This window comes from Halichondria panicea, chromosome 13, assembly GCF_963675165.1.
Source record: "Halichondria panicea chromosome 13, odHalPani1.1, whole genome shotgun sequence".
Lineage (NCBI taxonomy): Eukaryota > Metazoa > Porifera > Demospongiae > Suberitida > Halichondriidae > Halichondria > Halichondria panicea.
The window spans coordinates 4,535,560-4,547,851 of record NC_087389.1 but is presented as its reverse complement, the minus strand read 5'-3'; the positions used below and the strand labels follow the sequence as shown (position 1 = coordinate 4,547,851).

At 42.2% G+C, this 12,292-nt stretch overlaps 2 protein-coding genes and 1 long non-coding RNA gene across 4 annotated transcripts; 2 read left to right on the top strand and 1 right to left on the bottom strand.

Moving 5' to 3' along the window:
* Positions 1-53: 53 nt before the first annotated feature.
* Positions 54-2,706, top strand: LOC135346082 (uncharacterized). Its single transcript, XM_064543577.1, has 5 exons — positions 54-1,180; positions 1,302-1,430; positions 1,844-2,056; positions 2,201-2,312; positions 2,490-2,706. Exons 1-4 carry the CDS (start codon positions 134-136, stop codon positions 2,270-2,272), a joined length of 1,461 nt encoding a protein of 486 aa, XP_064399647.1. The 5' UTR covers positions 54-133; the 3' UTR covers positions 2,273-2,312; positions 2,490-2,706.
* On the bottom strand, positions 2,643-4,663 carry LOC135346091 (uncharacterized). Of its 2 annotated transcripts, none has more exons than XR_010397988.1 (4): positions 3,940-4,663; positions 3,770-3,831; positions 3,446-3,654; positions 2,643-2,857 (listed from the first exon to the last, which is right to left on the bottom strand). It is a non-coding gene; the product is annotated as an uncharacterized LOC135346091 (long non-coding RNA). The 2 variants fall into 2 exon arrangements; XR_010397987.1 differs by having other exon boundaries at positions 3,512-3,654; positions 3,940-4,657.
* A 646-nt stretch (positions 4,664-5,309) lies between these two features.
* On the top strand, positions 5,310-12,284 carry LOC135346071 (NACHT, LRR and PYD domains-containing protein 5-like). The gene is made up of 13 exons (XM_064543556.1): positions 5,310-7,175; positions 7,362-7,463; positions 7,564-9,385; positions 9,584-9,667; positions 9,961-10,047; positions 10,205-10,288; positions 10,365-10,454; positions 10,510-10,593; positions 10,680-10,763; positions 10,821-10,910; positions 11,008-11,091; positions 11,305-11,394; positions 11,962-12,284. Exons 1-13 carry the CDS (start codon positions 5,396-5,398, stop codon positions 12,116-12,118), a joined length of 4,638 nt encoding a protein of 1,545 aa, XP_064399626.1. The 5' UTR covers positions 5,310-5,395; the 3' UTR covers positions 12,119-12,284.
* Positions 12,285-12,292: the final 8 nt, after the last annotated feature.

Genomic DNA, 12,292 nt, shown 5'->3' with positions numbered 1-12,292 from the left:
ATTGTCTGCGCATGTCAAGTAAGACAAGACAAGATAAGAAGGGGGAAAACCAAGGTTTTCCCCATTTTCCCAGATATGGGATTTTCCCATGCATGTCAACAAGCCTAGCTAGCTAGCTACCAAGCTCTGGACAATGGCTGAAAACGTAGATTCTGCAAAATTTTTCATGGCTCATCATGTAGATTTTGTGAAATTTCTAAACGTTGATGAGATGATACCCTTTCTAAACAAGCAAGCACTACTGACACCAGATGAAATGGAAACACTGTGCTTACATCAAACACGAAAGAAGAAAATTGAATATCTAGTTACAATTATGGGCATAAAAGGGGATCCAGCTCCCTTTTTGTTCATAAAGTGTGTCCGTGATGCTAAAGAACATCGTGCCCATCCTAAACTAGCCGATACAATGGAAAAATGGCTTCAAGAACATCTTGTAGGGACAATGACCATGAATGGTTCTGAAACATTGTGTTCTGATGGAGCTCCCCAAAAGTCACGATCACACCAACGACTATCAAATCATAGATCTACTAGATCTAGTAACGTCATTTCTGTGATTGATGGCAATGTTATTACTCTCCAAAAAGCTCGACGAGTTGATCGTGAGGTATGCAGTATTATAAATATCAACACAACTTCTAGTACAACACAAGAAAATGATTTGATGGAATGTAGCACATCAGACTTAGAGTCGCAGCGCATTAAGGAGCAATGTGTAGTGCAGACAGTAAAAGTACCGATTCAAGAAAAAACCAAGACTACCTCATTGGCTAATCGGAAGAAGCCTTCTAGTTTGGCCGATGGTCTCCCCGCTCACCTTCCCATATCTTCTCATACGACGAGATATAATAGCAGCGTCGTTACTGCAGGACCTTCCACACAGAGAGCTGCAGGCTATAGAACACCAGTAACAAAAATCAAAGTCTCCCCGATAGCCAAAACCACTCCTTTCCTTAGTGCTCAAAAACCGATAGAAATTGAAGCTGAATCCAATTTGTCTACTGTACCACCACTGTCTTTTATTGAAGCTGCCGATCAGAATGCAACTTCATTTGCCGTTACCCTGACAGGTACAACATCTGTGAGAGTGTCTGCCCCGACTAGTATCTTCACTACCATGGGCAAGAGGTCAAAGGTCAACCCTCTGCAGGAAACTGATGTGCTCTGGAAAAAAGAGGTGAGTATTTGTGTGTCCACAATGTGTGTAGGTACTGACATTGAATACCGAGTAGTGATGAGCACAGTAACACAGCGCAATATTACCAGCTAAATTCGTTCATGCGTCGTGACACTGCTAGGGTGACGGTGGTAGTAAAGGGGAAAACCCGCTGGGGACCCAGTACGAGGACCCTCCACAGAGCAAAAAGTACAAGCCAGTGCTGTCGGGAGATGGGCTCATTGTGTCCAGGGCCAAACCAACAGTGAAGGTACATGTACATGTATGTGTGTGTCATGTCTTATCACGTTGTCAAGGTTACAAGCAGTCTCTTCAGGTAATATATTTTCGCAGGGCTATTTCTGCGAATGAGAATAAAATCGCGCTGTGAATAACATTAATTTCACAACTTTATAATGCCAGCAAAATGATAAACCGTGAGATCGCAAACAAATCTACCTGTGTCACCTTAAAGTATTTACACAGTCATGTAGCCTCGAGGCATATTTTTGGTAAAAGTCATCACACGTGTAGCACAAGATTCCTTGTGCTTTATATAATACAGGCACAGTCCCGAAGGCGAGTAAGTTGCTTGTATATTTCATAAAACATGCACTCAGTTTCATCTCATGCTATATCAAGAATGACTTTGTTTACCCCTCTCCCCCCAACACACACATACAGGTTCCCCGGATGGGAAAATTTGCTCGCATAGCACGGTCAGAATATCTTCAATCTCGTGGGTCCCCTGAGGTCATGGAAGTAGGCGAGGGTAGCCGGGAAACCCACCCTCCCATTTCTCACAAGGTGGATGTGGATGTTGTGAACCTTGTGAAGAAGAGTAACAATAAGTGTGTGAAAGGGAAAGGCAATGGCCGACCGAGACGCGTCAAGAAGGTACATGTAGCTGGAGCCCACGAACGGCTCCTGATTATGTACATAATACACTTACACATGTGCAGGCTATCAATCCTGAACAGTAAAACACTGTTACTTCTTTAGGTGTACACTATTGTTCTCTCTCTCTCTCTCTCTCTCTAGATACAAAATACAGGTGGAGATTGCGTACCTTTCGTTCCCAGCCCTGGCGAGATATGTTCCCCCCTCCAATGAACTGCTCGACGGTACAGTCGTAATTGATGAACAGAGAAGTGTGAGTGCATCTGTGTGTGGGTGGTTAATATATTGTGCATTGGCAGAATGAGATACGTGGTGTATGTACATGCACAACTGTATAATAATTATTGTATAACATATATTAAAGGGTTAACCAAATTTATTATAATAGCCGTTTCATTTTTTTGTGATACTAACACACACACCCACACAGAGTCGAGGTGCTCCTACCAGAGAGAGTAAATCAGAAGAGGAGTCTCAATCTCAAAACATCTTCACACTACCAAAAACGATCCGACAAAGAAGGAAGAAATGACCATGCACTCTCTGAGAACAGTACGTATATTTATGGACAGTAATTAAAAACTCTGCTATAACATAATCATTATTGTGTGAAAGACTCTTATATTTTTTTAGACACAATCAACTGCTTTTCTCAACAGTTACATGTATAATGCTATTTGCAAAATTAATAGCAAAAGAAAATTGATAGTCATAGAGTCGGAAGAGTTTCTATAATTACAGAAAGGGCAGTGTCGTTTAGAGAGAGCCTGTAGCTCTATAGTCATCAGCATGGAACATCTGTAGAATGGGGAGGAGGGGAGGGGTGAGTTATGTGACCATAATTATAGCAGAATACATGCAGTACGCTTATTGCGTGCACTCAACTGGTGAGCGCTAAGCTTGTCACAAAATAAATACTATATACACGAAAGCACATGCATCTATTAATAATTTATACTACAAGCAATGCTATACTTAATTACTGTTCTCTGCACCAACTAATAACTCAATGTCTGTCTGAAAGGTTTACAAGATTCACATTGACCCTTGAACTTCAGTAAAAGTCCTGCAGAATGAACTGTATACCCCTAAATCACTTGGTGTATCTTTTCAAAAATTAATTGCGTTTAAGAGACACCGGGTGGGTATACAGTAGACTCTTGTTAATTAATCCGGTCTAGTGCAGTTTGGCCGAAATACATGCATTTCAGAAAATAGCCACGGCCCTACCTCGAATCTAATGACTAATTTTGCAGTTTTGTCTCGATAATGAATCGTTATGCTCTCTATCTAAGTGTAATCCCTCCCAAACCACACCCAAAACGTCATATATATCCAGCCGTACATTAAAAATTTAGATTGGGGGTAGCCAGAATTGACCAGTACCGTATTTAACCCTTGTCCATGGACCCATGTATTGAGACTGTCCCTCACTGCTTATAGGCTGCTCACCAGACTGGAGGTAGGTGGGCTGCATGTAAGGGCTGGGTGTCAGGGGAGTTTTTAGTCTTTGATGACAGACCCTCTTCCATACTGCTGAAGTTTGTTAGCGCCTGAGTGGCCAGTTTACGTGAGGCCCCTCTCTTAACTTAGGCCTATAGATGTGTGTGTGTGGGTGGGTGGGTCGCGATCGTACATTGCACACCTTTAAATACATTACAGGGAAACACATCATGTGCTGAATAGGACACACTATATTAAATAGCTGACCTTGAATGACTCCAGCTACTGTACTCTGTATCTCTTCTCAGTGCTTCTTCTTGTCTCCTCAACTGTAGGAGAGAGGAAGCCATTGAAAACACCACTCACACCAACACAGTGTAAAGCACAACCCGAACACACGTACACTCAAGCAGCTCGGAATTGTCACCATTGCTTACAAGACATAGACTCCATTGCAGTAGGCACTCACTCATCTCATGATGTAGTTTATACAACCAGTACGAAGTAGTGACGGTGCCGGTGTAGAGTCACCTAATTACAGTGCTGCAGTCCACATGGTTTATGCTATCTATGGTTTATGTCAGCTCCATGCAGTCTAACTTCCATCACATGCTCCCAGCTTCTCTCCTGATCTTTCAGTCACTCTACAAAGCAGTCTGAGTCATCAGGATTATCAGGCCATCTCCCCCACGTCCACTAATCCACTGTGCTAGCCTGCTACATTGTAGCCTCCTTCACCGGCGCGGCCTTCAGCTTCATAGAAAAGTGAAGTGGGAAGTGCGGCCTGGGATCGAGGCTAGCTACATTGTAGTTCAGCAGTGTATTGCATGTGACAGGAAGCCTTGCTAGGGGAAAAACCAGGATTTCCCCAGATTCACTACTAACATTCCAGTATTTACCGTACCCTCGCGAAAATAAGCCCATCTTGAATAAACGCCCATCCCCTCTTTTGCTTCAAAGTTCTTGCACAAGGGTATTTTCACTCGATTATAAGCCCACCCAGAATAAGAAGTTGAGCATGCGCAGTAGCTGAATGCCACATGTTCGCTATTAGCCTCGATTCCAAGCCGCTGAGAAAGGCTATTCAAAGGCTATTCACTATTCAAGGGCTGGAGTCGAGGCTAGTTTGCTATTAATTTTAGTGAAGAAAGGAAGTTTTAGGTAGTAGCTAGCCTCGATTCCAGGCCGCATTAAAATACGTATTTTAATCGGCCTGGAATCGAGGCTAGGTAGTAGCTAGTAAGACTATAGAGGCTAGGTAGTAGCTAGTAAGACTATACTCCTTGCTGGACCAAGATCAGACATTATAACTTTCTCTGTATGGATCTGTTTGCCCCTGAAGATGTATATGCAGGGAACAAGTAGTCCTATATGCTGAGAAAGGAAACACAAAGTCTAAGAAAGTTATCACACAGGCTAATTTTGCAGGTTACCTTGCCTTGGCTTTCTGAAACAAAGTACCTGATAGCTGCTCTGTAGGAGTATGACCTACCATCCTTCGAGAAGTTTCTGCTACATCTAACATCAACAAGCAACGAATAGAGTCAGTCTCAGAGTCCACGTACTTCTTCATGATCATTCTCTTGTCATGCTTTAATCATACTCATGCATTAGTTTATAACATTGTTTGTTGTTGTCAATAAAATGTTCATACTATGTATTAAAACACAATAAGAATTGGCATACAGCAAAGTGTAAACCTCGATTTGAGGCCGCGGGTGGGCGTATATTGGAATGAAAACTCGCCGTTCGCGATTAAACGCCCAGTCCCCTAATAAGCCTAGACTTCTTGCAGAAAAGGGTGGGCGTATTTTCGCGAGGGTACGGTATATATAATTATTTTATGACAATATAAAGCCAGCCAGCTAGCTCTAGCTAGGCTAGCTCTACACAATGGCTGCAGGTTACTCAACTGAAAGGTTTTTTTTGGCTCACCTCAAAGATTTTGAAGATTATCTGAACATTGATGAGGTGATTCCCTTACTAAGCAAGCAATTACTGACTCTAGATGAGATGGAAACACTAGACTCACTTTCAACCCGAAAGAAGAAAATTAAACACCTTGTTAAAATTATGTGCATAAAAGGAGATCGAGCTCCCTTCTTGTTCATCGAGTGTGTTCGAAATGCAAAGGAGCACTTTCCCCATCCTGAACTAGCGGATAAAATGGAGAAATGGCTTCAAGATCGTCCAGCACACACGCCCCCTATTCGTTCAGCATTTGCTCAGAATCAGGCACTAGCAACGAACAATTCGCAACCTAGTAATTACAATGTCCCCCAAGTCGTGAGGACAAACCCTGTACCAGCTGTTAGTAGTGATGAACAGGACAGCACAAATGCACAAGATGTTTCGACAGTTGATACCATATCAAACCACACTGCGTCGACTGATATAATGGTCGAGCAAACTCTACAAGTACCGATTGAAGAACAAATATCAGCCAGTAGCCTCCCTCAAGTAATCGATGCCGTTCCCCATGGCCTAGGGGTGAATACTGCAGAAACCGTCAGTTCTCGTCAGCAGGACAACACAAATCCAAACTCATTACAGGGATCAACAGTTAGTACCTTTGAATCTCAATTCGAACAGGGACTTTTGCCACTAACAATGGCGGAGCAAACTCCATGTTTAGTGCGACAAACGCAAGTAACAATTGATGAACAAATATCAGCCAGTAGCCTCCCTCAAGTGATCAATGTTCCCTATGGCTTAAAGGCGAATAATGCAGTAACTGTCAGTACAAGTCATCAAAATCCGACCGATACCATAGAGAGTAGTCTATCAAACTTCGAATCTCGATTTGAACAGAACATTTTGTTAGGAACAATGGCAGAGGAAACTCCACGTTTGGTGCAGCAAGCACAGGTTCCAATTCAAGAGCAGACCACAAACTCATTGCTTTATCAGAACAGTCCATCTAGTTTTGCCGATGATCTCCCCTCCCCATTGAATCAAGTTGCACCAGATTATGCACACTTGGTGCAGAGAATATCTTCTTATATGGCGAGAAATGATGTTTCAATTGACAGCGTCATTGTTGAACTAAACAGGATTCTTCATGATGGTCACATGGGCATTACTATTCAGCAGGAAGAAGTGAGGGATTTTGGCTCTCTGTGTGTGCATATTCGTCAGCTTGGATTGTGCCACGAATCAGACATTGACTTACTCTGTAGGCTTCTCCATGTATTGGGACTACAGGAATTGCACTCTCTTGCTCTCGAGTATGCCGATCATATCATGAGCAATCAAGCTCTAACCTGCCAGTACAACTCCACATCTACCCAAACTCACCATCTCCTCTTGACATTACATAGCAACCCTGATATGACTCTTGGAGAGGCGTTCGTGGTTAAAGATATGATTGCTGGAGTTCTCTCGATTCAGAGACACACCTTTAGTCTTGCTTCCACCCGACATGGCTCCATTGTCTTAGTATGGAAGATACTTGCTGCCTTTCTGAAGCAGTCACTTAGTGTATTCGGTGTAGACGAAATTAGGACGAGACTCGATTCAGATCCCACACTGAGTTCTATCAAACTGGAGTATATGGAAGGAAGCCAGGTGCGTATCGAGGAGGTGTACAGCAAGAGGAGAATGATTTGCGATCGAAGTATTTCCTCAAGTACGGAGCAGATGGACGAAGAGGAAGGACCTTCGTCAACTTTTGGTGAGTATTTAATATAGATTAGCCTCGATTCCAGGCCTGGAATCGGGCTAGATATAGTTATTCATGGGGCAGATGCATAATTAATATGTAACCCTAAATTATACCCTGTAAATTTGTGGGTGCATGACTATAGGTACACTGCGTGTATGTTTTTATATGAATCTCTTTTATTATTGCTCACAATAGGAGTTAAAAGAGGGGCTCAATCTGACGTCACCATGCCAACAGATCTTCAACCTCCCCCTCTCCGCCGGCCTAGACCTGACAGATCACATGACATGCTAATAGGTATAAACATTCTATACGAATCAACATTTTCATTTCATGATGTACGCATAATATACTTCAATTATCTATACACCTTCAATATTACACTTTCTTTGCACAGGTTCTAGAACGGAAGAAAGCGATCGCTTACCAGAACAACCAAGCACCACCTCTCAATCTAACCTACAATTTCGTCAGCCCCCACACGAATTTGGCCGGCAATACATACCTCCGTCAGGTGATGATCAAAGTCGTTATTCATCACCCTTAGTACGTTCTAGTTCCACTCGCTCAGAACGACATTCAACAGATGAATCTCCTCTTCAAGTGCTCATTAAAACTTTGAGAACCTCTTACGCAGATGAAAAGTTCTTCAACAAATCTGCTGGTATTAACAAAGGAACTATCAAATTTATTAATCTAGCACTCGTCAAGAAGAAAGGAATAAGTGCTGCAGACGCAGAGAATGATGAATTTCTGCAAAGTACATTACACGGCTCTGTGGATGACATCATCAAAAAGAAAAAGGAAGACATTAAGTTGCAAGGAATTTTCACTTACGGTAAAGAAGGATCGAGGAAGCTCGTACTAGTCGAAGGGGCTCCTGGTGTTGGAAAGACAATGCTTGCCCTACACATATGTCAGCTATGGGCCAATAAAGATCTGCTAGATGAATACGATATGGTGCTCTTGGTAACCCTCAGAAGATTCCAGCGAAAACCGTTAGTGAAGTTGAGTGATCTGCTCATATACCTGCAAGGCTCTCTTCTTGATGAGGCTACCGAAGAGTTATTGAGATCTCAAGGGGAAAGAACTTTGTTCATTCTCGAAGGCTGGGACGAGTTGCCTCCTACGTTACGTGAAGAAGGTTCATTCTTTTTTGACATTGTCGAGGGCAATATTTTACCGAAAGCATCTGTACTTGTAACCTCTCGTCCCACAGTGACCTCTGACCTCTATGAATACATGGATGAACGACATATCGAGGTATTGGGCTTCAGCACTAAGGAAATCACACAGTACGTACAACTTCATGGCGGGGATATGTCTGAAACTGTTCTTAGCCATCTCAACAAGTTTCCGAACCTCAAAGCGTTGGCCCACATCCCGCTCACTCTTTCCATTATCTGCCACGTGGCTCGAAAAGATTCAGCTTTGCCGCATACCCTCACAGAGCTTTATCGTCAGCACATCTGCAACACTCTTTTCCTAACCTTAAAGAGGCACATAACGTTCAAGTCCCTCTCTGGAGTTTCTTGCTTGGAAGAACTACCGGTCGAAGTTAGAAGCGTGATCAATTCCCTCTGTACTTTGGCTCTGGACGGCTTCAAAGAAAAGAAGTTTGTGTACACCAAAGAAGATTTGCAGAGAGTTGGTCTCAAACCAAATGCCTTTGACGGCTACGGCCTATTGAATGCACCTGTTATGACTGTTGCAGCAGGATTCGAGCAGATTTATCAGTTCAATCATCTCTCAATTCAAGAGTTTCTCGCAGCCTATGGAATTCAACATCTGGTTAATGATCAACGAGTTTCCCTTCTCAGAGAGTTCCGAAATGACAAGCAGTTTCAAAACATTTGGAAATTTTTCTCGGGGATTACAAGACTCGAGAATGAATATTTCAAAGAATTAATCATATCTGGAACTGGGAAGGCCAATCGAGATCAAATCTTTCTTTTACACTGTTTGTACGAAGCCGACAACCCTGCTATCAGCAAGAAAGCTGCAGAAAAGATGTTCTATGTTCTAAACCTCGGTAATATGCTTCTCAACACAACCGACTGTCTCTGTGCTGCTCACATGATCACATCGGCCGGGGGGGATTGGCAGGTCGAGTTGAGGGGGTGCAATATGGGGGACGATGGACTGAGGATATTCAAGACGTCTCTTTTGACCCACATTGAGGCCCATGGAGTACTCGGATTCACCATCAAGAGATTGGAGTGAGTGGATAATTATTAGCCAGTCCGTAGTCCGTAGTGTAATGATGTGAATGGTTTATGTTTGCTACTCAAAATTGTATCCTGACACAATTTAGTAGTATGGCAATAAATGTAGCTGCGACACTCGTGTACTTTATCAAGACAATGCATTGTATTCAACTGTGATCCTTTTTAAATTTACCTTTTACGTGCATGCAGTTTGACTCAGAACCGGATACGAGCCGTGTCTGTTTGCCACCTAGCGGACATGATCAACAGCAAGATGCAGTTACACTCACTCATGTGAGCTTATGTGTGCATGTGTATTAATTGTAGTAAACCTTACAAGCAAGCTAGGGACACCCTCTCTATTGGACAGCTACTATAGAGATTTAGCCTCTTAATAAAGGACCTCGTCTCTATACATTAGGACAAACTGACTGTTTCCAATTGCAAACTGTCCTTATTGAGAAGTTCACTATACACATATGCCTCGTCCAGCTAGCAAATTTATGTCTATACTACATGTAAGTATTTAAATTCCAGATCAGCGAATGTATAATAATAACCATAGTCACTGATAATATCCTCTACAGATTGTCGTCCAATCCGTTTGGAGACGAGGGCATGAGGACTCTAACAAGAGCTCTTAAGCAGTCGCATGCAACAACCAAATCACTTCAGTACGTTAAGTGCTATTAGTTAGTTATAATAATTTTATATCAGCCAGGCATTTATGATGCACAGTGAATATGTAAGTATAATTATACATGTACTTTTATCTGTTTTCTTTAAGCCGGTGAATATGGTCTATAATTATATCGAGTATGTTTATAACAGTTTCTCAAGCTGTGAGCTGACTAAAGATGGTGCTTTTGAACTAGCTGATGTCTTGAGAGCAAACAGCACAATAGAAGAACTCTAGTAAGTTTCCGTAACTATCATGATTTGGAAAACATTCTTCTATAGGTATGTCTACTCACAAATTGTGTCTATACAGCATCGGATTTGAACAATTTGGTTGCCATGGTGTTACGAGGATAGCGCAGGCACTAGACAACAGATACAACAAGGCTCTCACTGAATTATCGTAAGTGATTTATCATGTATAATTCATGTTATTTAATTACTTCGTCTATACGTAGACTGACGAAAACAGATATGACTTCAGTCGGTCTTACTGCTCTAGCCCAAATGGCTCCCGTCAACCAAACTCTTGAAGTACTAAGGTAATTTGTACGTACACCCACTCAAACTTTCTGAGTACGTGATTATATTTTTTCTTGGATTAATGTTCATTTGCCACGCACTCTAGACTTGATCGGAATGATTTGGGAGCTAATGACTGTCATCTGGTGGCTACTATTATTGAGAAGAGCAGCAGCCTTATTCTGATAGAGTAAGCCGTGAACTGTTTCATTATCATTGCAGCCACCATTATTTTGGTGTCATGCAGTTTGTCAAAGAATCCAATTGGAGATGTTGGTTTTGTACGAGTACTTGAAGCACTGATCGTCAAACGTAAAGGATCTCTCAAAAAGTTGGGGTAAGTAAAGTTAAATAAGTAAAGGCTTATAAAGTGTAAAAACTGCATGAATTGATGACTCATCATAATTATTTTGGTCAATTAAAACTTTGTACAGGGTGTTTGGATGTGATGTCACACCAAAGGGGCTCAAGAAACTCATGGAACTGTTTTCAGTCACAGAAACTTTTGTCGGAATTCAGTAAGCGGCCACAATTATAATAATTATAGCATACCACATACCGAGGTCTGCGTGATGACCATGAACTTATACATTTTAGAGACACTAATACATACGGTGTCAAGGTACTGGTAGCAAACTGTACAACAGTCCACTGCTGTGCTTCCATTATGCACCCTAGCTTTGAAATCAAAGAAGCCAGTGGAGTCAATATTTGGTTGTTTTTCCTCACAGACTGGGGTGCAATCATCTCGGAGACGAGGGTGCTGAACTAGTGGGAGAGGCTTTGAAAAGGAACAGCTCCAATTCAGTCAAGCAAGTTCTGTGAGTGTACCGTATACGTACTTTGCATGTAGACTGGAAACCACTCCCTTCACTCTGGGCTCTGGGGACTGGCAAGTTGCCATGTTGAGAGTTGTCCCGTTGGAATGCAAATTAGAACAAACCACAAAATGCATAATGCGTGGGTGATATTATTTCAACCTCGATGACAGATCGCCGGTGATGTACTTTATACTTGAGGCCGATAACATTTTGTGCAGTGATAGTTATAGCGTGTGGGCGGTGGCACGTGACTATTTGTGACGTTTACATTCTTGTGGCAGCGTGACATTCTTCACGCACTGGGACAACTCTCAACACGGCAGCTTGCCAGTCCCTTTCTCCCGAGAGAAGGGGAGTGGTTTCCAGTCTACTTTGCATGCTAGTAATAGCTATAGTTTACATTGCTGCGTGGCTCTTTTCAAAGGCTAAGTTCCATGTACATGTGTACGCTTAAGGGGACACTACAGTACAGTCACAGTGAGTATGGTCCTTTAAAAGTTTGCAAATTGCATGAGTACGTAGTCTGGTGAAATTTGCCGAAATAATTAAAGTGATTGTTTCATGCAGAATGCAGGCTACAAAGGTGACTGACGAAGGAAAGAAGAAGCTCCAAGAGATCTGTGACTCCATCAACTCTGGGAGAGACACAGAGAACAAGTTAGACCTCAACTACAAGCATCACTCTCAAGTGGTGCAGAAAAGAAACTCCACCAATTATCTGTGATAGTTATGTGTATATGTACCACGTGTAACCTTTTCTCCTGTGAACATGTGTGAAAGACCACCCCCATTCTCAATAGTATATTTTTGTCCCATTATTTTACAACTCAATCAGGTGCATATATTATAATTTATATTCTACTGTACTGACAAGTACAAGTGCAGCTCTATACTATAA

Coding starts and splice junctions, on each gene's coding strand:
- LOC135346082 (XM_064543577.1), top strand. CDS start 134: ATGGCTGAAAACGTAGATTCTGCAAAATTTTTCATGGCTCATCATGTA. Junction 1,431..1,843: donor GGGCCAAACCAACAGTGAAG/GTACATGTACAT, acceptor ACACACATACAG/GTTCCCCGGATGGGAAAATT. Junction 2,057..2,200: donor GACCGAGACGCGTCAAGAAG/GTACATGTAGCT, acceptor CTCTCTCTCTAG/ATACAAAATACAGGTGGAGA.
- LOC135346071 (XM_064543556.1), top strand. CDS start 5,396: ATGGCTGCAGGTTACTCAACTGAAAGGTTTTTTTTGGCTCACCTCAAA. Junction 10,048..10,204: donor GCAACAACCAAATCACTTCA/GTACGTTAAGTG, acceptor TGTTTATAACAG/TTTCTCAAGCTGTGAGCTGA. Junction 11,092..11,304: donor GAAACTTTTGTCGGAATTCA/GTAAGCGGCCAC, acceptor TTTTCCTCACAG/ACTGGGGTGCAATCATCTCG.